We start from the raw sequence: 27,185 nt of genomic DNA on the forward strand, positions 1-27,185 counted from the left end.
CTGGAACTTAGCACAGGAGTGACTCATCTATTCATGTGGTTCAATCAGGCTCTGGTTCAGGGATGACTCATAGAATATCAGGGTTGGAAGGGACCTCAGGAGATCATCTATTCCAACCACCTGCTCAAAGCAGAACCAATCCCCAGACAGATTTTTGCCCCATATTCCTAAATGGCCCCCTTAAGGGTTGAATTCACAACCCTGGGTTTAGCAGGCCAATGCTCAAACCACTGAGCTATCCCTCCCCTTACACAGACTCAGTCATAACTAGAAAGCTGCCGGAAAGGATTCATAGCCACAAGTCCTTCAAAATCAAGAAGAATTCTTGATCCCAATGCAGAGAATTGCTCACCCAGATTTCAAAACAGACATGGCTCTGGCTGTAATTTTACTGTAACGGTAAAGATTTGCAAAGATCCAAGACTTTGCATCAGTCACTTCCTGAGGGGGTCATCAGTAGCTAGTTGTCTCCAATGAGTAGGATTGCTGGTATTGTGCATCAGCTTTATCCCCTGAGCAGATTTCTGAAAATGTGCCTGAAGAAATTCTTTCTGAGAGCCTAGAAACATGCAATTGATGTAGTGGAAAATGAGGTGTCATTCTGAGATCACATCTGAAGGCCCCTTTGTGCACAGATTGGTGCAAACAACATGCTGAGAGTCAACCCAATTTTCACTCTAGACCTTGCATACTCACTCTGGAAGCAAGCCTGAGTGGGGAGCATATTTGGAAGACAGACTTCCAAAAGCACAAAGTACACATCCCTTTAGTTCACTCTGACAGCACTATCGGGATGTGTCTGCACAAAAAACTAAAAACCACAAACATGGTCACATGGAATTAGACCAATAGTCCATTAAGTCCGTTATTGTCTATGACAGTGTGACAGTGGCTAGTACCAGCTGCACCAGCAGACAGTGCAAGAGACCATCTAGCAGGCAATCACAGAGAAGTCTCCTACTACCTTCTATTCAAGGTTTTCTTATGATTGATTGTATCCCTTCCAAAACCAGGGAGTAATCAGAGCTCAAAGTTTCTCTGTGGGAATGGAAATAATGTCCTGGTTAGAAAACAATCTGCTGCCTTTCAAGACAGTTTATATAAAGACAAAGGGAGAGCTGAAGGTCTCCACTGGCCCAGAAGGCACTTTGGACTTGCGAGATAGTCAAGGACCCCACATTGTACCTGCTGAAGAGACCAAATCACTTGAAGCAGATATTCCTTCATTCAGACCAGGAACACCTACAGTTAACAGCCTGGACGTTGAAAGAAAAGTGTAGTTCAGCATGGATTCTCCATTACAGTTTAGTATCTTGACAGAACTCAATCAGGAAGTCTCATGTATTAATCTGGTCAAATGTACGTTTCTAGTGCAAGGGGAAGCAGCAGAAACTCTCTTTGTGCAGTGCCGAGCACATCAGGATCCTAACCTCTAGATGCTATTGTGATACAGGTTATAATAGTTACAAAGTCCTGGTGATCTGAGCTGCATTAGGGTTTCATCAGGATGATGGGTTGGAGTCCTACATCCCAAGCACCATAAAAACAAGTACCAGCCCTAGTGGCATTCTAGGTAGGCTCACCGGACAATCCATTTGAGTATCATCAGATGCCAAAATAAATCAACAGATTAGACAAGTCCTGTGGCTGGTTTTTCTAATTGTCATTACCTCTGAAAGGCAAGCTTTGGAATTAGTTCCTCAATCTATACAAGAACCACACTGATGTTGTCATGATGAAAAGGTTATTCTTATAACTCCAGAATCTTTTCTATTCAAGGTAAGTTCTTTCCACAATTTCTGGGAGATAGTGCCATCATTTTGGCCATCCAAAATGCCAGGGCATTAGGGCTTCAAGTTTCTCACAGGCAGGACATTACATTCTGCATCAGTTGGCATGCTGGGCATCTGGGAAACTATTCACAGAAGTCCCTGTGGGCACTGGGGAATATGTGTCTGAGCCTCATCTGAGGAAGACATTCAAAGTAAGTTACCATTCCTCTACCGCGGCATCCTTTGGTAGGAAGATGCTACTAGGTTGATTCCCATGTAATTTGTTAGCTTACAAATCTCTTGCTTTATATGGTAAGAGCATCCATTCCTGCCTATTATTCTATGTAATAAGGATGAGCAGAGGTTTTTTTAATTAATCCTAAAAATGGGGGTTAGACTAGATGACCCTTGTGGTCCCTTCTAACCCTATGATTCTCTCTCCCAACTTTTAGGATTTACTACTTGCTACTTAGTGATGAATGAGGACAGAAGCTGTGAAACAGAATAAGGAACTTCTTACCAGATAACTTTTTCTGTTAGCAGCTTTTCTCTGAATTCAACCTGCCTTGCTAGTCTGGTAAATAAGCAGAATATAAAATTGAACATTTTCTCTGAAGGGCAACTTGGACATATATTGTCTTAAAGTTAATTAATACGCTATATCAAGTTGTTCTCTTAATGCTAATAATAGGTTGTTGGAGCATTTCTCTAGCTTTGGAACAACTCTTCACGTGGCCTGAGCTGAAGGGCAGGGCTTAGTTCTAGGGCCTCCAGCAACAACACTGGACCACCTCCAAATACCATACGTGGGGGCCATTAACCCATTAGTAATAAATGAGGATAGAAACTACTAACAGAGAATGACCAGGTAAGAAACATCTCATTCACATCTGTTCATGTAAGAATGTTCTTAACTAGCCTGAGGAGACATGCAGGAGCAGCTGCACCAGATTCTGTAATACATCTTGTGCTGTAGCAGTTCCAGAGCAGTGGGTAGGGTATTCACCTTTATTTTAATAATCTGTTTGATATAGCAATGGCTTGACTGGAACTTTTGACTAATTAGGGTACCTGCCTGTAAGAAGGGTAAAATGGCATTCTGCTTAAAATTGATCTAGAGAGGTGTGTCTGGCTTCCCTGTAGACTCCTATTTCCTGGTTCTTGTTTTCAGTCCTTTGGTTAAAAAAACTGCACTAAATCAGTCCAGTGGATAACCTCAACTGTTCTTTCTCTCTTGTCAGTTTGTCACAGTGTCACTGTGCTATGATCTGACTGTGAGGTACCCTAATAACTATATTGATTGGATTACTAATCCTTTTGAAGGGAGTTGTTTCCTGTACTCGACTGCTGATCATCTTGACCTGTTTGTACTTCCTTTAATGGTAGCTCTACTGCAGGTTCATGCTGTTGCCCTCAAATTAAGAGACACCTTAATGTAATTGCATGGTTGATAGCTTTCATTGTCTGGCTCTGCATTTTAATACTGTATTAATGAGTTATGACCTGAGTTATACCATCACTACTTAAACCTCCATACGTAGTTTACAAGGAGGCCAAGAAGTCTATAGAGCCTAGATTGATTTGAGTTAGTAGCTACAGTATAAAAAAGAATGAAGAACATAACCACTATCTGTAATAACCATGTGTTTGCACATTCCTTCATACTATTATCTTACTGGTTGAAATGAGCATGTAAACAAAAGCATAATAAGGAGGCAGACTAGGAATATGGTGAAGAGGGGAGGTGTCTGACCTCCAATATCATAATCCCACCCACTCCCCCATGAACTGTTTGTGTGGGTCAGCAGCCAGGAGGGAACTGGGAAAAGGAAAAGGGTATAAAGCTTGAGATGGGTTGCTCCCTCTGTTCTCCCAGTTCCAGTAACCATGAATTTTCTGGAGTAAAGAGTAAGAGCTGATTTGTGTGTAAGAGGGGGACAGGGCAGGATGCTATTTACAGTAAGAATGTTCTCTTTCAAAAGACAGGCCTAATTCTCACATGCGGAAGTGTAGAGTGTCAGTTTAACAATTTTATGGATCTGAGGTGCTCAACTGGAGCTATTTAAAGTGATGTCTAAAAATGTGTTTTCTCCTAGGCATTCACGTGGTCTACGATCTTTCTAGACCACCAGGAAGCAGAGTTGTCAGCATAGAAGTTCTTTGCACAGCCTGTAGAGTACCAGCCTATGTACCACTCCAAATGGATGAAACGTACAAAGTGATTCTTCCTTCTTTTCTGCAGCAGGGAGGAGATGGATATTCTATGCTAAAAAATAAATCACTGAGTCACAATCAGGGTAAGCATAGACACTCCATATTGAATATATAGCAAGCTATTAGTTGTGTAGTGGATATCAAAGACTAACATCCCCCTAGTTTTAATAATGTTAAAGATGTTGCTATAATACGAGACCTCATGGTTTCATCTTAAATAGAATGGATATAATTTGGTTTGAATCACTGAACACTCAGGGCTAACCATCCAGATTTAACTCCGTATCTTTCAGTTAATTGTTAGGCCTGATCCTGAGAGAAACTAAGCACCTGCAACTTCCATTGAAATCAGCCTCTCTCAGAATCAGGTTCTCTGGCTGCAGGTAACAGCTTAGACCAGCACAGAGCAGGAAACTGTGTCACTAATATATCATTTTAAGGAAATGAGCAGAAGCGTGCCAGAGGGGCCACGGTGGTATCAGCACTAGATACACCATGCACAATAATAAATGAAGAGAGTGGCTGTTTTCATCTACACCTCAAACATGCTACCAACTAGAAATATATTTGTTCAAGTAGCATTTACCAAAAAGCTTAGTCCAAAATCTAAAGGAGAGTCAGTGTCACGTGAGGATCACCGAAGCTGTATTGCCAGATACTGAGGTATCCACTGGACAACATGGAAACAAGTTATAGAAGGGGGAAAAAATCCTTATTCTGTACAAAATAGAGCCAGCATTTCAAAAGCTAATGCTGCGTCTTTTGCTCCTATTGGAGACCTGTATCAGACTATGACTAGTCACATACGCGTATATAGCATCAACATGCAACTGATGGTACAAGAATAAAAGCCAAGCCAGCATCAGAGGGGAAGAAAACAAATGAATTTTTCTAACGCCATTTTAAGAATACTTAAAACAGCATTTAAGTGTTTAGCAAGTACAATACTCTGCCCTGTATAGCTGCCATCCAAATCTGTTAGGAAGAAAAACTTTTAAAAGATTTAATGTTTAACTCATATTGTTAACAGCCACTTGTTTATTCAATTTCATTTCTGAAGATACACAAAGGACAAAGCCTCCCATAAAACAGAGTACCCTGGAAAGCCATGCTTCTAGATCTAGCAAAAGTTTTTTCATTTGGTCTGTAGCGTTACCCGATTTTGATGGGTCTGCCATTTCCAGACTGGCTACTGTCCTGTTAGCTCAGCCCACCCCACAAAAATATAAAGAAAGTTCCCTTTTGGTCTTCAACAAAAGGTGATGCCATTTTAGATTTGGCGGGGGTGAGTAGTGAGGACCTCATGGAAGAACTGATCCTAGAGGACAACTTTGTTTTGAGTGATCTTGAGCTAATTCAATATAAACTAAGTGGAAGGATAAACAAAAATAGATCTGCAATAAGGGTCCTTGATTTTAAAAGAAGGGGATTGGTTAGGGAAGTCGACTGGACTGAAGAACTGAAAGATCCGAATGTGGAGGGGGCTTTGAATTACTTTAGTCCAAAGCTGCAGAAACTATCCAAAGCCTGCATTCCAAGCAAGGGAAAAATGTGTAGGGAAGGGTTGCAGAGTGAGTATTTCAAACAGGTGATTAAGAGAAAGCAGAAGGCCTACAAGGAATGGAAGCTATTTCTTGGAGGTCAGAAGGTGTAGGGATAAAGTAAACACTGCCCAGTGCCAAGCAGAGTTGGACTTTGCAAAGGAAATTAAAACCAATAGTAAAAGATTCTATAGCCATATAAATAAGGGAAGAAGAAGTGGGATTGCTGAGGATAGGGTGGAGATGAAAGATTATCTAGGCATGGTCTAACACTTAAACAAATACTTTGCCTCAATTTTGAATGAGGCTAATGAAGAGCTTGGGGTAGTGGCAGGGTGGCTAATGGCAATGAGGATACAGAGGTAGAAATTACACATCTGAGGTGGAAGTCAAACTCAAATAGCTTTATGGGGCTAAACTGGGGGGCCTGGATAATCTCCATCCAGGAATATTAAAGGAACTGGCACATGAAATTGCAAGTTCAATAGCAAGGATTTTAATGAATGTGTAAACTCAGTAGTCGTACCCTATGTCTGGAGAATTGCTAATGTAGATCCTATTTTTAAGAAAGGGGGGAAAGGTGATCTAGGAAACTACAGACCTGTTAGTTTGACCTCAATTGTATTCAAGATCTTGGAACAAATTTTGAAAGAGAAAGTAGTTAAGGACATAGAGGTGAACGATAATTGATTGGGATAAAATACAACATGGTTTTACAAAAAGTAAATCATGCCAGAGCAACCTGATCTCCTTCTTTAAGATACCTGTTCTTTTAGACAATAGAAATGCAACAGATTTATCTACCTGGATTTCACTAAGGCATTCGATACAGTTTCACATGAGAAATTATTAAATTGGAGAAGATGAGGATTAATATGAGACTTGAAAGGTGGATAAGGAACTGGCTAAAGGGGACACTACAATGGGTCATACTGAAAGGTGCACTGTCAGGCTGGATGGAGGTTACTAGTGGAGTTCCTCAGGGAGCGGTCTTGGGATCAATCTTATTTAACATTTTTTATTACTGACTTTGGCATAAAAAGTGAGCTAATAAAATTTGTGGATGACAAGGTGGGAGATATTGTCAATATGGGGGAGAACTGTAATATCATACAAGATCTGGATGAGCTTTTAAACTAGAGTAATAGAAATTAGATGAAATTTAATAGTACAAAGTGCAAGATCATGCATTTACAGACTAACAAAGAATTTTTGCTGTAAGATAAGGACTTATGTCAGTTGGAAATTATGGAGGAGGAGAAGGAGGTGGGTGTATTGGTTGATCACAGGATGACTATGAGCTATCAATTTGATGTGGCTGTGAAAAAGACTAATGCAATCCTATGATGCATCAGGTGAAGTATTTCCAGTAGAGACACAGAAGTGATACTTCATCTGGAATATTATTTGCAGTTCTGTTTGCCCATGTTTAAGAAAGATTAATTAAAATTGGAACAGGTGCAGAGAAGGGCTACTCAGATTATCCAACGAATGGAAAACCTACTTTGAGGAGACTCAAAGAGCTGGGCTTGTTTAGCCTACCAAAAGAAGCCTGAAGGGAGATATGATTGCTCTCTATAAATACATCAGAGAGATAAATAGCAGGGTGGGAGAGGACTTGTTTAAGTTAAGCACCACCATGAACACAAGAACAAATGGGTTATAAACTGGCCATCAACAAGGTTAAGCTTGAAATTAGGTGAAAGTTTCTAACCATCAGAGGGGTGATGTTCTAGAGCCAGGGCCGCCCAGAGGATTCAGGGGGCCTGGGCCAAAGCAGGGGAGCTGTGGCACTTGTACTCACCTGGCAGCGGTCTCTGGCGGCGGGGAGCCCTTCAGTCGCTCCGCATCTTTGGCATCACTGAAGGGCCCCCTGCCACCGAAGTGCTGCCAAAGACCCTGACCACCGCCAGGCCAGGGCTTGTGGGGCCTGGGGCAAATTGCTCCACTTGCCCCTCCCTCCCGCCCCCAGGCAGCCCTGTCTGGAGCCACCTCCCAAGGGGAGCAGGGGGCAAAAAACCTTGAAGACTGAGCTTGATAGGTTTATGGAGGGGCTGGTATGACAGTACTTCCTGCAATGGCATGTTGTCTATTGGCAACTGCCAGTAGCAAAAATTCCCAGTGGCTTGATCTGGGACAGTAGATGGGGAGCGCTCTGAGTTACTGCAGAGAATTCTTTCCCAGGTGTCTGGCTGGTGGGTCTTGATCACATACTCAGGGTTTAACTGATCACTGTATTTGGGTAGGGAATGAATTTTCCCTCAAGTCAGATTGGCAGAAACTGGGAGTTTTTCACCTTCCTCTTCAGCATAAGGCCTGGCTCACATGTAGGTTTAAACTAGTGGAGTTTCTGTAACCTGAAGTCTTTAAACCATGCTTTGAGGACTTCAGTAACTCAGCCAGAGGCTAGGGGTCTATTAGAGGGGGGGGGTGAGGTTCTGTAGCCTGCAATGTGCAAGAATTCAGTGGTGGTCCTTTCCGACCTTAGTCTGAGAGTCTATGGTTATCGCGTCCCTCACAGATGGGATCTTTTGAGCCATAACTATTTCAAAGTTAGTTAGTTAATCTATAGTGCCTTTATTTTCATTAGGTGAATATACTTTGCATAATTACTTTTGCAACGTTAAAACAACTCCCAGTAAAACCCTCTGCAGAAATAAATTAACATACTGATAGAAAATTCACATGGCATGTGTGCACAAGGAAGCACACAGTTCCTAAACACACTAAAGGTGTAACACTGGAAAGGTACAGTGCATAACCTGTCAGCTATGCATACCTGTTACCTGCATAACAATGCACAGTGTTATTGGAGCCTTTGGAAATAGGACTCAGAATCCCTGTTTGTGTAAGCATGCTAGATATGCACTAGTAACCCTACAAAGGTAAACCAAAGTAACTATGGCAAGGGCAATGCTCTTCCCAATAAACTTTCAGCTGCCCACCATGGATATTCTGGAAAAAACTTGTTACAATAGTTGAACTGTTCTAGCTGTCCATCCCTGTAGAAGACTCATTTATAATCCACTGTGATTTCTCCAGCCCCTAGATGTCATAAACCAGTGGTCTGCAACCTTAAAAAATTTCAAATGGAGGTGTGGAACCCTTTGGAAATCTTAGACATAGTTTGTGGCCCCCCAAGGGTCTGCAGACCACAGGTTGAAAACCACTGTCAAATAATTGTGCTCTCCTGAATATGAAAATGTAGCAGAAAGCAATTCCTCCTTCAAGGGGAATTAGTTAACAATGAGAAAACAAAGTTTGAGGGTGGTATTTAACATTACTATTGATTTCACAATATATATGTATAACTTCTGTTTATCTAGGTGATCTTGATGTTGAAGTAGTTTCCACTTACATCTCTAGAATGGGACGTGTTTTTCCAGCAGTTGAAGGACGAGTGAAGTTTTCTGCAGGAAATCTCATCCAAGGAAGTATTATGCTGATTGCTGGCTTATTCACTGTGATGTTCCTGCACTTCATTTTTTAAATTCTCATTTGCGATGCTTTTAGACTGCTGCTAGAATGCCTGCTCCCCTCCCCTTTGCCTGCACCTCTCAGCATGTGTTTAAACAGGTCTTAGGTCTTGGCATGCATTCAGTAATTACAGTGGAAGGCCAGCTGTATGACAGTCAAGATTGAGACCAGCTCTCTTTAAAACATGGCTCTTCTAAATGCTGTATTATGAGCTTGGTTAGCAAGGTTGCCTTGAAATTTGGTGTGCTTCGTAGGGGTTTGTGGTAGGAATATTGATCCAAATTTGGAGTCACTTGACAAGGGTTTCCTGAGATGTGTCTCTCTGGGGAACAAACAAAACAGCTTTGCTGAAGGTTAGAATGTGTTAACAGTTTTTTTGCCCAGATCTGGGTATCAAAACCTGGCTCTGAAAAAAAGCTGAGACACATACTGTACACAGGTTTAAGTGCACTTCCTTGATATTTCTACCCTCAAACTCAAGTTCCAAAGAGCAAAGCATTAAAGGAAAATATCTTATTCCATGGAGAAATATTGTATTCTGTAGAAATATTTACAAGCATATCAGTGAAAAATTCTCTCTCCAACTCTTCCCATGCACACTGAAACAGTGAAAACAACAAATCTTTTTTTTCAGCAGTGTAAGTAAATTCCTACTTATAGATGCATTACTACTTTCCTCTGTTCCCTATGCAGGGTTGAACACAAGTATGAAAACTGGATAAAGTTTTCAATCACACTTATTTTGGCTACATCAGTGGCTGAGATAATTTTCCCCCTCTAATAGAGATTGGTTTAAACACTGAAGCATAGTCAGACATAAGCTCCTCTTACACTAGGAGATTAAGACTGCCACATTATTAGAAAGGTGGGTTCCCAGGAAGTTGCAGAGTTTTTGGATTTCACATGCACGTATTCCTTGAACAGGTACTTTCTTTTTTATAGAGGCAGCAATTGACATTTTCTTATCTACAAATGGAAGAGACAAAGACTTCCAGCAGAATAAAAGTTAGTCTGATTAACAGATTGGTGTCATAGAATAGAATCTCAGGGTTAGAAGGGACCTCAGGAGATCCATCTAGTCCAACCCCCTGGTCAAAGCAGGACAAATCCCCAGTTTTTTTTAACCCCAGTTCCCTAAATGCCCTGCTCAAGGATTGAGCTCACAACCCTGGATTTAGCAGGCCAATGTGCAAACCACTGAGCTATTCCCTCCCCCCTTTTTAAGCAGACCTGAAAAAACAGCAAAAGGTTACCCCTATGGGCCAAGAAGCACTGGAATCTTGTAGATAGCTTCAGCTGTAATTCTGCTGTATCCTTCAAGTTATCCAGTAAGGTGGATTTGGCCAGCAGAATTAACATTTTAGCTATCTTTGTGCAAAAGGGAGGAGGGAGTAAATGGAAAGGGGGATATAAAAATTGTGACTCACAGGCTGATTACAAGTTTCAGATTTGTGTACTTGTTTTAAACTTCTTGTTAGCTTTGTATTCTATCTTATTTGGTGTGGACATTTTCTGAAAGTGCTGCCCAGGAGTATCTGTGAAAAGGTATAGCATGGACATGTTATATGTAACTACATAAGAAAGGACTTGTCAATGGGTTTTCTGATGGCTAGTTTGAAGGGGGGAGAAAAGCTTAAAATGCATGGGGGGAGGGAGGGAATCTCAACATGGAAATTTTCTTTAAACATATTCCATTAAGAACAGATTGGGGCTCCAACTCCAGTTTTTCAGTCCTCTAAGGAAGACTCTGGCAAGACTTTGTATGTGTGATATTTCTAAAATAAAAGAGCAAAAACAAGTGACTTAATTATTTCTGAAGTGCTTCATGTTTCAGCATCAGTTGCTAGATAAATTGAACACTTTAATGATCATTAGGTCCCTGTTCTCTACAATATGTAAGTACTTTTCATGCTAACAAAGCATGAAAGGCCAAAAACTAAATAAGCTCTGAGGTAATGCAACAGATTCATTTTCTTCACTTTCTATAAAAGAGACATGGAGATTTATTTTGGGGAACATTTTAGCAATATTTTACAACCTTACTTTAGCAAAGCTAAATTTATATCAAAGCCACTTCCCCACAAAAATCTTCCCAGAGTTTTTCAAAATATCCTTTCAGGAAGATGACCCCTTTGTTTTTATCAGTACACATTTAGGTTTGGTCCTCTACACGTCTGCTTTTCAGTGTACAAGAAACATTACCATATTCTCTCCTATGCTGACAATTTTTTGTAAAATGAGTATTTTGTCTATTAGCAAAAGTTACACTTTTGAGGAGAAGGGTAACGAGTTCAAATAGCAGACAAAGTTCTTTAATTTCAATCAGTATTAAATTTGAATTAATCTTTATTAAGCAAACAGATCTTCAGAAGTTAAATTTCACTGTTATTTACAAGAAAATATACAATTCAAGACTAAAATGTTTCACATCCATTAAATTAGTGCACTGCAGACATTTCATTTGGTGTTCATCCAAGCTCCTGCTTTTACATCCACGATGATCCGGAGGTAGTTTCCTTCTGAACCTATAAGTAGTAATTGAGAAAAATTTTCACTGTAATTTACTGAAGTATGGAAATATATATTTACATAGAAACACAATGAACAAAATATTTTAAACACATTAGAAATCATCATAATAAATATGAAGGTCCAGAAATTAAAGAATAATGTTCATAATTTTTCCCCCTGCTGTACCTTAAATCAGGAAACGTCCTGTCTTTGTAACTCCTGCTGTTCCCAACCCTTAAATCAGCTTTTCTGAACACAAGCCTATGATCTAGAATCCCTCATTCTGAAATGAAATCTTTAGTCTTTACCTCTCATTTCTCTTCATCCCCTGCTGTGATTTCTTCCTCCCTCTATCATCCCAGCTCACCACACCAGAGTTTCCAAGAGATTAGATATACATTGGGTTTGAGACAGAGTTTATATAATGGCATTTTACTGCTCTTCTAAAAAGACAGCTCTTATATAATCTATTTATGAATGTTTCATTTGGGTGTTAGTCCAGTACATCTGAATTGATTAAATGTATACTGGTAATGACAAGTCTAATTAAATAAGAATCCAATATGTCAGAGATGAAGGTTAATGGCTGAAAATGAAACAGAAGGGCTGGAAAAAAACAAAGATAGCTATAAACTTGAAGACTGGGATTATTTCATAGCACCAGTTCAGAACTGGGTTATTTACCACATACTATATGTAAACAAGCTATGGCTTTACAGCATAATACCTCATTTTAAACTAGGTTCAAAAGGGGCAGGTGACAGAAGTCCTGAAAAGGCATTAAAAAAAGGCAACAAACAGAGCTAGATGTTGGGGGAGCAGGGATGGGGCAAAATGGAAAATTATAACCAGGTCAATAGGAGCAATAAGAGGAAAAAGAGCAGGGGAATGTGCTCAACATCTTAGGATGTCTATACACAAATGCAAGAACATGGGGAATAAATAGGAAGAACTGGAAGTAATAGTACACAAGATAGATTATGACTTAATTGGCATCACTGATCAGTCTTGGTGGGCTAAACCTCATGACTGGAATATTGGTATAGAAGAGTAAACCTTGTTCAGGAAGGACAGGCAGGGAAAAAAGGGAGAAGGTGTTGTATTATACATCAAGAACATATACACTTGTTCTCAAGTCCAGAAGGAGGTCAGATGCAGAGCAGCCGAAAGTTTCTAGGTGAAGATAAGCGGAGGTGAAGGGGAAAACAAGAGTGATGTCATGGTAGGGGTCACTATAGACCACCAAATCAGGCAGAGGTGGTGGATGAGGCATTTCTACAACAAGTAACAGCAATATCCAGATCCAAGACCCCTGGTAATAATGGAGAACTTTAACTACCCAGACAACTGTTACAAAAGTAATAGGGCAAAACACAATACCCAATAAATTCTTGGAATGTATTTGGGACAAGCTGTTTCAGAAGGTGGAGGAAGTAAGGAAGGGGACAGGGAGGAATTGGTTGCAAATCTGAAAGTAGAAAACAATCTGGGTGAAAGTGACCATGAAACAACAGATGATATCTAAGGAAAGGAAGGCGAGAGAACAGTAGAATAAGGATAATGGACATCAAAAAAAAACAACCCAGACAAAACTTGGAAACTGGCAGGTAAGGTCCCAGGAGAAGAAAACTAAGGAGAAAAGGAATTCAGGAGAGCTGGCAATTTCTCAGACACAATATTTAAGGCACAACAGCATGATGAGAATAGCTCAATGTGAAGGAAAGAGAGGAAGAACAGTAAGAAGCCAATATGGCACCATCGGGAGCTCTTTAATGACCCGAAAATCCAAAGGGCATTTGACAAAAAGCGGATGCAGATAAATAGTTAAGGACAAGTACCAAATACCACAAGAACGTAGAAACAAAATAAAAAATTAAGGCACAAAATGAATTACATCTAGCAAGGGTCATAAAAGGCATTAGTAAACTAAGGGAATGTGGTCTAAATGAAATTACTATAAGGTGGGTGCACAACTGGTTTAAGCCCATACTCAGTTATCCATGATTCATTGTCAAACTGGGAGGACATATCTCCTGGCATCCCACAGGAGTCTCTGGAGCTTATTGTTAAGTCATCCAAAACCAAAGAAGGACCTTCGAATGCAAGGTCGAGAATGGTCTGGGATGAAGGAGCCTAGAGGACTGAAATCATGAACATCTTAAACTAACAGCTGATGCCATGATTCGAGCTACCGAGTCCACACCATCCAAACTATCTTGAGGATCAGTTCTGGCAACCAACTTACTTTCTTCCATTATTACAGTGAAGTCTTGCCTGCAGCTCTCTGGTAACCTGTCCTTGAATTTAACGTCTTCCCAAAGCGTGAAGTCATAGTGACTCAAGAGTGCCTGCTGGTTTGCAATCCTAAATTGCAAACTTTGCAAGGATTAAAGTTTGCGACCCAGCAAGTCCAGTCTTTTTGAATCTTTCCCTTTACATGTTGATGCTTGGGTGTCCTTACCTCTCCTGCTGGTTAGAAGCTGCCATTACTAAGGAGCCTGGAGGAGGATGAGAATACAAGTGCTCATATCCTTTAGAATGGTCATAGTACCTCCTCTTGGGCCATTTTGTTGTGGGAGATGGGGTGGGGGGCTCTACTTAAGTGCCTTAACTGGCTCCATAATTGCTTCATTAATCAGCAAGCCATTTTAGAAAGTGCCATTGGTAACAATGTTCACTAACTTGTGAGAGCTCTCACAGACCTCCTCTGCCTGAATGTCAAGAACAGAGGCTACCCTTCTCAGTAGATCTGGATGAGCCTTATGGTCCTCTGGTGGTGGTGGTGGTGATGAATCACTTGCCACCTTCACAGCCTTGTCTAGTGATGAAGAAGAGAGGCAACAGGATGCTGAGGTAGTGGCTGCTGTGTGTCTTACGGTGGAGAAACCGCACAAGTGACTTCTGGCTGCTCTCAGTATTGGGTACTGGAGAATGTTGTCTGTGGTGCCATTTCTCTTGGTACACCCTTGAGGAAACCGAACAAGGCAGGTGAAGAGAAGTCAGGGGAATGCCCCACAGCATCCAGAATGGCCACAGGTATGGGCCTGGGACTCATGCTTGACTAGGCCATTGCCCCTGAGGAGGCAGCCAGTGCTGTGACTATTGTGACCCCCAAGGTCCTCAGTTCTCTGACAACTGGTTGGGACGCAGAAGAATGCACCCCCAAGTCTGACAAAGAAGAGTCTGAGCCCTCAGACAATGGAGGAGCAGAGCCAGTCAGAATTGGGGATAGATAGCCAGGATCCGGGGATGGCAGTACCGAGGATATCGTTGTTGGCTTGCCTCTTGACTACACTGGCTTTTGTGGAAGTGTGGGCTGTACTGGTACCGCATGCTTCCGATGCGGTGACTGGAAGCCTTCCTGTACCACTGGGGATATTGGCACTGAAAGGCTAAGAAGGTCTCCATATGCCTCTGGAGTGGTTGGTAGTGGTAATGATTCCTGACACAAGGATTTTTCACAGGTCAATCTTGATGGACCTGGCCAGGTTCCAGAGGCAGCGATCCCTTCTTTTAGTCAGTCAATGACTGCTCTAAGGAATCCCTTCCTCCACATCTTTTCTAGAGCTTTTGTCTCTAGCTGGCTATGGTACTGGTGAACTTGACTGAGGTACCCAGCTAGAGGAGGGTGTCTGCTTCTTCTGGTGCACCACAAAGATCAAAGAGCTGCAGAATCTCTGGTGGGCACTCTGCATCGAAGCTGCATTCCTAACACATTACTAATGCAACAACTCCAATGCAGTGGAGAGTATGTTTATAAAATCTGCAGATGACACAAAGGGATTGAGACAGCTGGGCCGCAGCTGTGTGCTAACTGGGCCACATGCGGCCCACCGCTTGAGAACCACTGGTCTAGGCTCCCCACATTCACATTTGGGGTCATTAATCAACTTCCACTTGGTCATAGTGTCACCAGGCTTTACTACCCTAGCTCTCACGTGATTTAGGGCAACCAGTTCAAGGTGTCTGGAGGAAGTTGTTCTCAAGGTTCTCTGGAATCACTGGCATTTCCTTCCTTCCACAATGGTATTTTGAAGTAAGGGATTTTCAGAGGCAAATATCTTTCTGGACTTCAGCCTCTTGGATAGTGGAATGTATCCACACAATGTGTGTCTTGGATCATGCATCTGTTTTAGTGTCTCCTTTTTACTGAAGGCATCCCACCTCACTGATGGTAGTGCAGTCCCCAAAAGTTTCAAAGTCCCTGTGATGATCCTACAGGATTGACTGAGGTCAGTATCAATTTTGTGTGCATAGACTGAGCATGACCATACAGGTGCACAAAGCTGCAACTGAGTAACACAAGAAGTGACTTGTTGCTTGTAGTGTTTGGGGGTGAACTCCCCATTTTGTACTGGTCAATTTCTGGAGTACACAATTCCCAGAGTTCATTTTCTTTTTCAACTGCTTGATAGGTTCTTTGTACATCCACATTCAGTCTAACATGACTAGAGATTATACAATTCAACTTGTCCTGTAAGATTTTTATTTAAGTGTTTACAGCAGTTAAACTTGAACCATTTTTTCTATACTTCATTTGGAAGTCTTCAGCTGAGTCTTCATTTCAGCTAAGTAAGTTAGGTCTCTCTTTCGTGAAAGTAAACAATATAGATGGCCTTAGTTTGTTTCAACCTCCATTACTAGCTTATATTTACCAAGAAAAACTGATATATTAATTTGGCTCCAACAACAAGGTACTTTTGTGTTAAGTGCTAAAACTGTGCTTGGCACTGTGCAAACTCTAAGATGCAGCTCCTGTGCTGTGGTGCTTACAATCTCAGTTAAGATGCAAGTTTTATATTTTAAATAAAATCAAAGTTGGCTAACAAAAAATTCATCATTCAATTCTCTTTCAAAAAGTTTGATATACATAGTAGATACAAACACGTCACACCTCTCTAAATTAATATGCACTATGTAAATAGTGTGTAGCCCTTATAGAGTACTTTTTATCCATGTGATTCCTCTCTCCTTTATCTGGACACTGGGAATTCCAGAAAGCAATAACCAAAGTTAGGTATAACAAAATACACATTCAATGGGAAAGATGCTGAACCTCAACCAGAATGCAACAAGCAGGATACATTTCCCAAAGACAGTATCTGCAGAAATTTGAGTCAGTCAGTCAATAAAGACAAGGCATACAGGGATACCTCACTGGCTGCCCTGCACAGTTCCACTGGGGAGGCACCTCTACTTCTAGCACAACTTATAGGCCTCATGAGAAATTTTAATCAGCAAAAATTAAAAAGTTTGGCCCTGAAATATCTGAAGGCATCTTTCAACCTAACAAAATACAGACTCCTCAGTATGATAACAGTAACTGTTGGGATTTCATGTCTATCTGCTTGTGATTAATAGAGTGGACAAGTCTAAAGTGACTAAGATTAGAGGAGATCTATTCTGCAGCATTTATATAGGTTTGTCATCACATACCTTATTGAGTTCTGGGAACAGTTCTTGTATCCCAATATCCAGCAGAACATAAGTCAACTAAAAAACAGAAAAAGTAGCTGTTGTAAAAGGGTCATGGTCAGTTTTTATGACAACCCTTTAAAACAACTATATTGGTCTTCATTTTTAATAATTAAAAGAGAATTTGCATTTACCTGGGATACACAAAAGATCACTGAAAGCCTTTATGAAACACTGCACCAAGCAGTAAGGTTTCTCATATAAAATTGTTTTCAGAATTAAAAGTACCTGCTTGTTAAGCACTGGCTGCTGCAGTCCATCAAACAGAAGTCTGATGCCTTCATACTTGGCGTCTTCTCCAATGCATTTGCCTATCAGATCTAGACCAGATACCAAAACACATACCAATCACAAAAAAGCCATTACAAATTAGTTATGTCCCATAGAAAAGCATGGCTAGACCAAAATACAGTTGGTCATATCCTCAGCACTTCCAAATGGCTCTAAACTTGTATGCTATAACTTTACCTTTCAAATGAATTTGTTTTTATAACCACAAAAGTCAAAAATCTTTCTGAACCCCTTTGATTATTCTATTTTAGCTAAGAATTAGCCACAGTGTCTACTAAATGAATTTAAAGACGTATAAGTAGAAGCCTATGTCTTCGAGTTCTCAATATGAGAAAAATTATTTCTTTGTTACCCAACTCACTGCAGCGATATACACATCTTTTTACTTGTAGTTTTACTTTCAATGGCACAGAACTAAGTCACTGCCAGATTTTAGGTGAAAAACATACAACCTGAGTTTACTGCTCTAATGCTTTGTGTAATAAAACATAGGTTCCTTATCTGTACATGGAGATTCTTTGAGATGTGTGGCCCCATCTGTATTGCACACATGGGTATTCATGCATTCCATGTACCTGAGACCAGAGATTTCTAGCAAGTAGCATCCATTAGTCCATGCCTGTGCAGCTACTCCCCTTCATGCTCCATAGTGAGGGTATAAGGAGAGGTGTTGTGATACATGAAGGGGAGGAGCTCCCTTTTTTGGACAGCCAGCCAGCCAGTTAGCTATAAAGTCCCAGAGGGTTAAAAAGTCCCTAGGTAAAGAAAAGGGAGTAGGCACCCGACCAGAAGAGCCAATGGGAAGGCTAGAACTTTTTAAAGGGGGGAGAAAAGTTTTCCCTTTGTGTCTCTGTTGGTCTCTCTGGGCTGGAGACGGGGACAGTTGGAATGCTGTGTAAAGGTTGGACCCAGGTATGAAAATTAATCGTCCATGCCTAGAAGAATTCATTGGGACAGGGAATGTTTAGATAGATGCAATTAGGGTTATATTTCTTTTATTTTCTGTAAGGCTTGTGGACTCGTTTGTGCTAACCCCAGATGGTTTTGTTTGCTTGAAACCTTTAAGCTGAACCCCCAAGAAAGCTATTTTGGGTGCTTAATTTTTGGAATTGCTCTCTTAAAATCTAGCAAAAGTCTAAGTTCCAGATATATTTTCTTTTTTTGTTTTTAATAAAATTTACCTTTTTAAGAACCTGATCAGTTTTGTGTCTTAAAAGATCTGTGCAATTAGCTGGTGGCAACAGCTGGGTTTCCCTTTTGTTTGGTTGCTTCTTGGCTTCCCCAAGGGAGGAGTGGAAAAGCTGAGGGGTTTCAGGGAAAACTTCCCAAGTGAGTTTTTCCAGAATTTGCAAGAGGCTGTTTTTCACATGGGTAGTGGAAGCATTTACCAAGCCAAGGTCAGAGAAAAGCTGTAACCTTGGGGGTTTAATACAAGCCTGGAGTGGCCAGTATTAATTTTTAAAATCCTTGTGGGCCCCCACCTTCTGCACTCAAATTGCCAGAGTGGGGAATCAGCCTTGACAGGTGTGGACCAATGTCTCTCCAGTTCTCTCTCTTATTGCAAATCAGATAGGATCCAAAACAGAAAGGAAGGAGGAAGGGGAGTGGAATACAGCTAGAGACCACACTTTTCGAAGAACCTCAGGCTACAGGTAAGTAACTTTCATTTCTTTGAGCGCTGGTCCGTACGTGCATTCGACATGTGGGCAATTGGTAAGCAGTATTCAAACAGGACAGGTGGTGTGAAGATGCAGTTAGTATAGATGTCTAGAATACCACTGTCCCAACAGCTGCATCTGCAAAATAGTCCTGGACTAAGGTGTAACGTAAAAGGTAGGAATGGAAGTAGCATTTCTCCAAATGCTTTGCAGCAGGCGGCACCAAAGCCAGCATGCTCCAAAAAGAAACTTCATAGTTTCCATGACTGTCTCATTAATAGGGAGGGCCATTCTCCCAGGAGCAGATGGCTGCAGGATATCCAACAATTTATGGATATTCTCCTGAGGGAGAATACCCAGGGAAGAAGCCACATATTGCAAAATGTCATGGTAGACCATAAAGTCCTCAGGCACCAAAGGAGAGGAAGAGCCAGGCACCGTTGAATCGTCTTGAGGATGAAGAAGAGGCAGTTAACTGCACCAGGGCAGATCCCATTTTTGGACTGGTGGGCCTCAATGGGACAACTCTGGAGGCTTCACAATGGGAAGGCTCACTGGTGCCTGAACCTGTGGGAAGTCAACATTCCCCACCACAGACATGCCTAGTGATCTCGCTTTGGAGTGAGATGAGTGCGACCACCATGATGGAGGAGCCTCCCACAAACTCTATGGAGGCCACTGGGCATAATGAGAGGACATTAGTGACTAGTAGGTGCTAGGACACAAGTGCCAATCCCAGTACCCACGATGCTCCATGAATGGTTCCCAATGTGGGCTACATGATGGAGAATGGAAGGAGGAAAATCCCAACCTTGATACCAAGTCATCTCGAGTTTCCAGGGATAAAAATAGAGCCAGCCCTGAGGATGTGATCTACTAGTCTGATTCATCTGTCTCTCAAAACCAGGGAGGGACTGGCACTGATGGTAGAAACTGTACCGCCAACACCAAGTACCCCTTTGTTGTTTCTGGTGCTCAGAGTGGCATCAGCCCTAAAGTCAGCAGCAGTACTGATATATCTGATGATGCCAAAGTGGACGGTGATGAGTGCTATCACGGTAACATCGGTGGTGCAAGATGGTGCATGTAACCTGGAGGGTCTTGATTGGTCTTATGCGACCTTTTCCTCAGTGTACTTGATGGGGAGCAGCCCTTCTCCAGGGGGGACTTACTGATGCCAGCATGACCATGTGGAATTTTGATTTGCAAATAAAGATATTCAACTGATATAGGTTGAGAATAAGTCTCCATTCTCCTTTTTTCTTGGGAGCTATGAAATATAGGGAGTAGAACCCTTTGTCTTGATGTTGAAGTGTAACTCATTCTAACAGAGTGTCTACCTCCCAAGAAATGATTTCCTTTGAGAGTAGTCCCTGAGGAGGGACCAGGAAGAGAAACTTGATAATGCAGCCAGAGTGGATGATCTCTAATACCCACTTGCACTCCAGCTGTGGGCGAAAGGGGCCTGGTGGCAGTTTGGAGCCGGGAGGTAAGTAGGAAATTACATCAACAAGGGTACGCGGTTCTCAAGCATCCTGTCAAAAGTAACTCCTGGTTGGTGGGTGAGATAGAGGAGCTGCAGCTGAGGTAGAGGAAGTGCAGAGCTGGATCTTTGTACTCTCTGCTCTTTCCATGGCAGTTTGTAAGGGAACTGGCGGTAGAACAGCTGAGGGAGAGTTTTTGGCTTATACACCTCTACCCCACTATAACGCGACCCGATATAACACAGGTTCGCATATGGTGCAGCAGCAGTGGGGCTCCAGCAGCGCTTTAAAGGTTCCAGGGCTCTGGCTGCTGCAGGGAGCCCTGGGCCCTTTAAATCACTGCCAGAGCCCTGCTGCCACTACCCCAGGGCTGCGGCAGCAGGGCTCAGCTGGCAATTTAAAGGCCCGCGGTTCCGGCTGTTTTGGGGAGCCCCGGGCCCTTTAAATCACTGCTGGAGCCCTGCTGCCACTACACTGGGCTCTTTAAATCACCGTTGCAGCCCTGCCACCGCTACCCCAGTATAACAGTGTTTCACATATAATGCGGTAGGGATTTTTGGCTCGCCACGACCACGCTATATCGGGGTAGACGTGTACTCCTGTTTGTGGTATTTCCTCTTTGGAGCTGGGATATAAATGCCCAAAGAGCGGAGGGTTGTCCTGGAGTCTTTTAGCAAGTAAAGACTTGTTAGTCTTTTCATTGAAGAGATCAGACTCAAAAGACAAGTCTTCAATACTATTCTGGACATCCTTGGGGAACCTCCAGAAGTGGAGCCAAGATTCACACCTCTCAACTACTGCTGCAGCTATAGCTCTAGATATGGTATCAGTTTCATGAGGGCTTGGAATTGAGCCATGTACTCTTGAGGGAGTTTGTCTTTGAGCTCCAAGAATTTGGAGTAATTTGTGAAATCTATTTTGGTAACAGGGTCTGGTAGTTAGCAATTCAAATACCCTCCTCCCTAGAAGGTCAAGACGTTTAGCACCTTTCTCTGCAGGGGGTGCCTTGGTGTCTTCTAGCCTGGATTTCACTGTAGCAACAGAGAAAAAAATGTGGCTACTATTAGAGAGTTGGGATCAGGGTGAGTAAACAAACACCTTTAGCAGGTATAAAATATCTCCTTTCAGACCCTTTTGGGGAGAGGGGGAGGGGGACGAATAGGAAACAAGAGTATGCCAGACTGCCTTGGATGATTCCATAATGGCCTCGTTCATTGGGAGAGCCATCCAGCTTGGGCCAGAGGGCTGCAAGATATCCAAGAGCCAATGCTGCAAAACATGGATTGCTTCAAGAGGAATCTGGCACTTAACTACCACCCTCTGCAAGACCTTTTGGTATTGCCTCTAATCATCAAGCAGAGATGGTGAATATGGGACAACTGCCTCATCAGGTGAGGAAGATGAAATACCTATTAGTACCTGTGGATCTGGATTGATTTCCTCCTCTGCATACTCGAAAAGAGCCAACTGGTGTCAGCTAGGAGGAGAGGGTGCAGTAGGATTCATGTTCAGATCTGGAGTACTTGGAAAGAGATCCCGTTGTGCCTAATAGGGCCAATATGAAGAGTCAACAAGCTGGGGGGGACTGCAAAGCATTGGGTCTCATCAGTCCCCTAGGCTGTCATATCCGGGTGGAGAATGGGTCCAAGACTCCTAGAGTCTGTGTCCAAGCTAGCCTCCCTATGTCAGGAACATCTCATCATCAGAATCTGAAGGTAGGTTCTGGTTCCACTAGTGATACCGGTGGATGAATGTGCCAACTTGTGAATGGGAGTATCCACTTCTCTTCAAAGGGGTTTCTTCCTCTGGTGTCAAGATGTCCCTCAGGAGAGCTAGACTCAAAAGGACAGGAGACTGAGGGTAAAGTAGGGTGAAAATATCCTCTGGAGAGGTATAGGTTTCAGTCCATCTCAGGGCATGAGGTGTCCGAGTGATCAGGACTGACTGCTCCAGTGCATCCAATGTTACGGTAGTCAACGGATCCTTCTGGGAGCAAGTTACTACTGCAGAGTTCCCAGTTGCTGTCAATAGGTGCTGATCTTTTGTATAGCTGTAGCCACAGTTGGTACCAATAGATCCTTTCTCCTAAACACCTTACCCTCGTGGCTGAAAGGTTTAGGTGGACCTAAGTCTTTAGGACCCACGCATTAGGACTCACTTGACTGGACAGAGTCAGGGAGGGATCCTTTTCTGTAGGAGCATATCTGTCTTTGAGTTTATGAGAGTGCCCCTTACTCGCATGAGAGGCCCAAGGCATTGAATCCTTGGGCTTACCAGCTCTGGCATCTGCTCCTAAACTCTTGCTTGGAGGAGAACCACTCTTAGACTGAGGCCAATGAACCAAGGGATCAGCTTGGCCTGGATCCTACTGGGTCTCATGGCCTTTTCCAAGGGGTACTTCCTCAGTCAAAGTTCTCATGCCACATGAGTCTGGAGAGAGAGAAGGAGGGTCACAGGCTGTAGTTGGCAGAAAGGTGAGCCTCCCCAAGGCAGTAAAGGGGGCAATGGTGTTCATTGTTGATTGAGAACAAGCAGGGTCAGAAGACTGTTCCTTAAACCTCAGGATTCTGTTCACAGTACTTCTCCCCAGGAAGATGATCCCTGAGGCAAGGGAAACTAAACTATACTAACTAAACTATAAACACACTAAGAATACTAAAACTATATACAATTATATGTCCAGGTTTTTGAGTGACGATGCAACCATAGCTTTGGACACAGAGGATTCCAACTCAGGCCATGCACCTGTGTAAGAAGGAACTGGCATCAGTTTGCACCACCCCATATATCCTTGATATGGAGCACAAGGGGAACAAGGATTCAGGCGCAGACCAATGAATTCTACTTGCTAGAAATCTCCAATATCAGGCATATGGAGCTCATGCATACCCATATGCCGAACACAGAGAGACCAGCACTCAGAGAAAAGATGGTTACTCACCTTTGTAACTGTTCTTCGAGATGTATTGCTCATATCCATTCCAATTAGGTGAGCACGCGCTGCGTGCATCTCCGTCGGAAGATTTTCTACCCTAGCAACACCTGGTGGGTTGGCTGGGCGCCCCCTGGCGTGGCGCCGCTATAGCACTGAATATATACCCCTGCCGACCCGTCCGCTCCTCAGTTCCTTCTTGCCGGCTACTCCGACAGTGGGGAAGGAGGGTGGGTTTTGGAATGGATATGAGCAACACATCTCGAAGAACAGCAGTTACAAAGGTGAGTAACCGTCTTTTCTTCTTCGAGTGCTTGCTCATATCCATTCCAATTAGGTGAATCCCAAGCCTTACCTAGGTGGTGGGGTCGGAGTGAGAAACTGCAGAATGCAAAACCGCTAAGCTGAAGGCTGCATCGTCTCTGGATTGTTGCACCACGGCATAATAGGAAGTAAAGGTGTGTACTGAAGACCACATAGCTGCTCGACATACCTCCTGAATAGGTACTTGAGCTAAGAAGGTGGCCAACGAGGCCTGGGCCCTGGTAGAATGTGCGGTAATATGACCCGGAGAGGTATGAGCTAGCTCGTAGCAAGTGCGGATGCACGCAGTTACCCAAGACAAAATCTTCTGAGAAGAGACGGGCTGACCTTTCATCCGGTCCGCCACTGCAACAAAAAGTTGGGATGTTTTGCGGAAGGGCCTCATACGGTCAATATAGAAGGCGAGCACCCTACGGACGTCGAGCGAATGTAACTGCTGCTCCCTACGAGATGTATGCGGTTTGGGAAAGAAGACCGGTAGGAATATGTCCTGGCTGAGATGAAAGGCCGAGACTACTTTAGGGAGGAACGCCGGATGTGGGTGTAGCTGTACCTTGTCCTTGTGGAACACCATGTATGGTGGGTCCACCATGAGAGCCCGAAGCTCAGAGACTCTCCTAGCCGATGTAATGGCTACAAGGAAGGCTGTTTTCCATGATAAATGTAGGAGTGAGCAGGTTGCCAATGACTCGAATGGGGGGAGTGTAAGTCTCGTCAGAACTAAACTGAGGTCCCAGGAAGGGGCGGGGCGTCGCGTCATACTAGGGGGTATAGATGCTCCAGGCCTTTGAGGAACCTCGAGACCATAGGGTGGGAGAAGACAGACTAAGTACCTTCTCCGGGGTGGAAATAGAAATAGCTGCCAAGTGCACTCGCAGAGATGAGATAGCGAGGCCTTGTTGTTTTAGATACCAGAGGTAGTCCAAAATAGTAGGGATAGGAACCTCCGCAGGTGCAACATTCTGCGTGTGACACCAGCAAGAAAACCGTTTCCACTTGGTTAAGTAAGTAGACTGCGTAGAAGGTTTCCTGCTACCCAGGAGTATCTCTTGCACTGGGGCAGAGCTGCGTAATTCCGATTGGGTTAACCATGCAGGAGCCACGCTGTTAGATGGAGGGATTGCAGGTCTGGGTGGAGAAGCCTGCTGTGGTCCTGCGTTATCAGATCCTGATGAAGGGGTAGGAGGATTGAGTTGGCTATCGAGTGGTCCAGCAACGTGGTGTACCAGTGTTGTTGGGGCCACGCAAGGGCGATCAGGATCAGTCGAGCCCTGTCCCTGCGAAGCTTTACGAGAACCCTGTGCACCATCGGGAAAGGTGGAAAGGCGTAAAGCAAGTGTTCGCCCAAGAGATTAGGAAGGCGTCCGATATTGAGCCCGGGGCAAGACCCTGGAAGGAGCAAAACCTCTGACACTTCCTGTTGTTGCGGGAAGCGAATAGGTCTATATGGGGAAAGCCCCACTTCTGGAAGATGGAATATACCAGGTCTGGATGGAGTGACCACTCGTGGGAGAGAAAGGATCTGCTGAGATGGTCTGCCAGAGTGTTCCGGACCCCTGGGAGGAAGGACGCTACAAGGTCTATAGAGTGGGCTATACAAAATTCCCACAGTTGGATCGCCTCCTGACAAAGGGGGGAAGATCGAGTCCCTCCCTGTTTGTTTATGTAGTGCATTGCTGTTGTGTTGTCCATGAGTACTAGAACACAACAGCCCTGCAGATGATGTTGGAATGTCTGGCATGTGAGGCGAACTGCTCTCAGATCCCGGACGTTTATGTGCAATGCTAGCTCTTGAGATGACCAGAGGCCTTGCGTGAGACGATGACCTAGGCATGCCCCCCAGCTGAGAGATGACACGTCCGTCGTTAGGGATACTGAGGGCTGTCTCGGTTGGAACGGCATCCCTGCACACACCAGGGAAGATGTTAGCCACCAGTTGAGGGAGCCTAAGATGCTCTGAGGAACAGTGACGATCATGTCCATGGGGTCCCTGCCCGGGCGGTAAACTGAGGCGAGCCAGGTTTGAAGGGGACGCAGGCGTAGTTTGGCGTGCTTGGTTACAAAAGTGCACGCGGCCATGTGACCAAGAAGGCTGAGGAAGGTGCAGGCCGAGGTCATCGGAAAAGTTTGGAGGCTTTCTATGACCGAAACTAGTGCCCGAAACCGGGGTAGTGGAAGGCAGGCTGTTGCAAGTGTGGAGTCTAGAATGGCCCCGATGAATTCTATTCTTTGAGTGGGCACTAGAGTAGTCTTCTCTAGATTGGTCATCAGGCTCAACTGTTCGAATAGGTCTGTGATGATAGCAACATGCCTGGTGACTTGAACCTCGGAGGTCCCGCGAATAAGCCAGTCGTCTAGGTAAGGAAAGATGTGTATATGCCGACGACGGAGGAAGGTGGCACTACAGCCATGCACTTCGTAAACACGCGCAGGGCGGTAGAGAGGCCAAATGGGAGGACCGCAAATTGAAAACGTTGGTTGTGCACCATAAACCGTAGGTACCGTCTGTGCAGAGGGTAAATGGCGATGTGAAAGTATGCGTCCTTCATGTCGAGAGCAGCGTACCAGTCTCCGGGATCCAAGGATGGGATGATGGTCCCCAGGGACACCATGTGGAACTTCAACTTCTTCAGAAAGACATTGAGACTGCGTAGGTCCAGGATGGGTCGGAGACCCCCTTTCGCCTTGGGGATTAGGAAATATCGGGAGTAAAATCCCTTGCCCCTGAACTCCTCTGGCACCTCTATAGCTCCGATGGAGAGGAACGTACAAACCTCTTGCCAGAGGAACTGCTCGTGAGAGGGGTCCCTGAAGAGGAAGGGTGGGAGGGAGGGGGCGAAATAAATTGGAGGTGGTATCCAAATTCCACCGTGCGAGGACCCAACGATCTGAGGTTAATTGGGCCCACCCAGGGAGGAAGGAGGAAAGGCGGTTGGAAAACTGAAGACGATCCTGGGGAAGGACCGGTGCTCTGCTCTCGGGCGCACCTTCAAAATTTCAGTTTTGCTCCCTCTGATGGTTTGGTGGGACCGTTATTCTGGCCCCTTTGGGAACCCGATTGCCATCTGTGGTTCCCGCGACCATGCCTCCTGCTAAAAAGTCTTGTCGTGGCCTGGGCAGGAGGTAAGGGCATTGAGGCTGGGTACGGAAGGACCTCCGTTGGGTTTGTGGAGTATGCATCCTGAGGGAACGCATGATGACGCAATTATCTTTGAGACTCTGGAGTCTAGGGCCCGTTTTCTGAGAGAAAAGGCCCTGTCCATCAAACGGAAGGTCCTGAATAGTGTGTTGCAGTTCAGAAGGTAGGCCTGATATCTGCAACCACGATATTCTCCGCATTGTAATCCCCGAGGCCACGGTTCTGGCCGCCGAATCAGCAGCGTCAAGTGAGGCCTGCAGAGAAGTCCGTGCCACTTTCTTCCCTTCCTCCAGAAGGGCTTGGAATTCCGGGCGGGAGTCCTGTGGGACCAGTTCAGCGAACTTACCCACTGATTGCCAAGTATTAT

The 27,185-nt window shown here is 43.8% G+C and overlaps 2 protein-coding genes across 7 annotated transcripts in view; one reads left to right on the top strand and one right to left on the bottom strand.

Moving 5' to 3' along the window:
* The window catches only part of NT5E (5'-nucleotidase ecto), a 54,775-nt gene extending 44,785 nt beyond the window's left edge, over positions 1 to 9,990 (top strand). For 2 of the 4 annotated variants that reach the window (XM_030555866.1, XM_030555868.1), the window contains exon 9: positions 3,869 to 3,949. Coding sequence is in view for 2 of the 4 variants with exons in the window: in XM_030555864.1 (XP_030411724.1) it covers positions 3,869 to 4,069; positions 8,854 to 9,017 (365 nt within the window). In the remaining 2 variants the exon portion in view is untranslated. Of the gene's footprint in view, positions 1 to 3,868; positions 4,070 to 8,853 lie in introns of those variants that run through there. The other 2 variants (XM_030555864.1, XM_030555867.1) reach the window with 2 other exon arrangements.
* A 1,004-nt stretch (positions 9,991 to 10,994) lies between these two features.
* SNX14 (sorting nexin 14) overlaps positions 10,995 to 27,185 on the bottom strand; it is an 86,932-nt gene continuing 70,741 nt past the window's right edge. For all 3 annotated transcript variants that reach the window (XM_030555872.1, XM_030555873.1, XM_030555870.1), the window contains 3 exons: positions 17,219 to 17,310; positions 16,952 to 17,008; positions 10,995 to 11,529 (listed from right to left, as the gene is read on the bottom strand). In XM_030555872.1, the coding sequence (XP_030411732.1) occupies positions 11,491 to 11,529; positions 16,952 to 17,008; positions 17,219 to 17,310 (188 nt within the window). In that variant the 3' untranslated portion in view covers positions 10,995 to 11,490. The remainder of the gene's footprint in view (positions 11,530 to 16,951; positions 17,009 to 17,218; positions 17,311 to 27,185) is intronic.

This window comes from Gopherus evgoodei, chromosome 3, assembly GCF_007399415.2.
Source record: "Gopherus evgoodei ecotype Sinaloan lineage chromosome 3, rGopEvg1_v1.p, whole genome shotgun sequence".
NCBI classification, from domain to species: domain Eukaryota; kingdom Metazoa; phylum Chordata; order Testudines; family Testudinidae; genus Gopherus; species Gopherus evgoodei.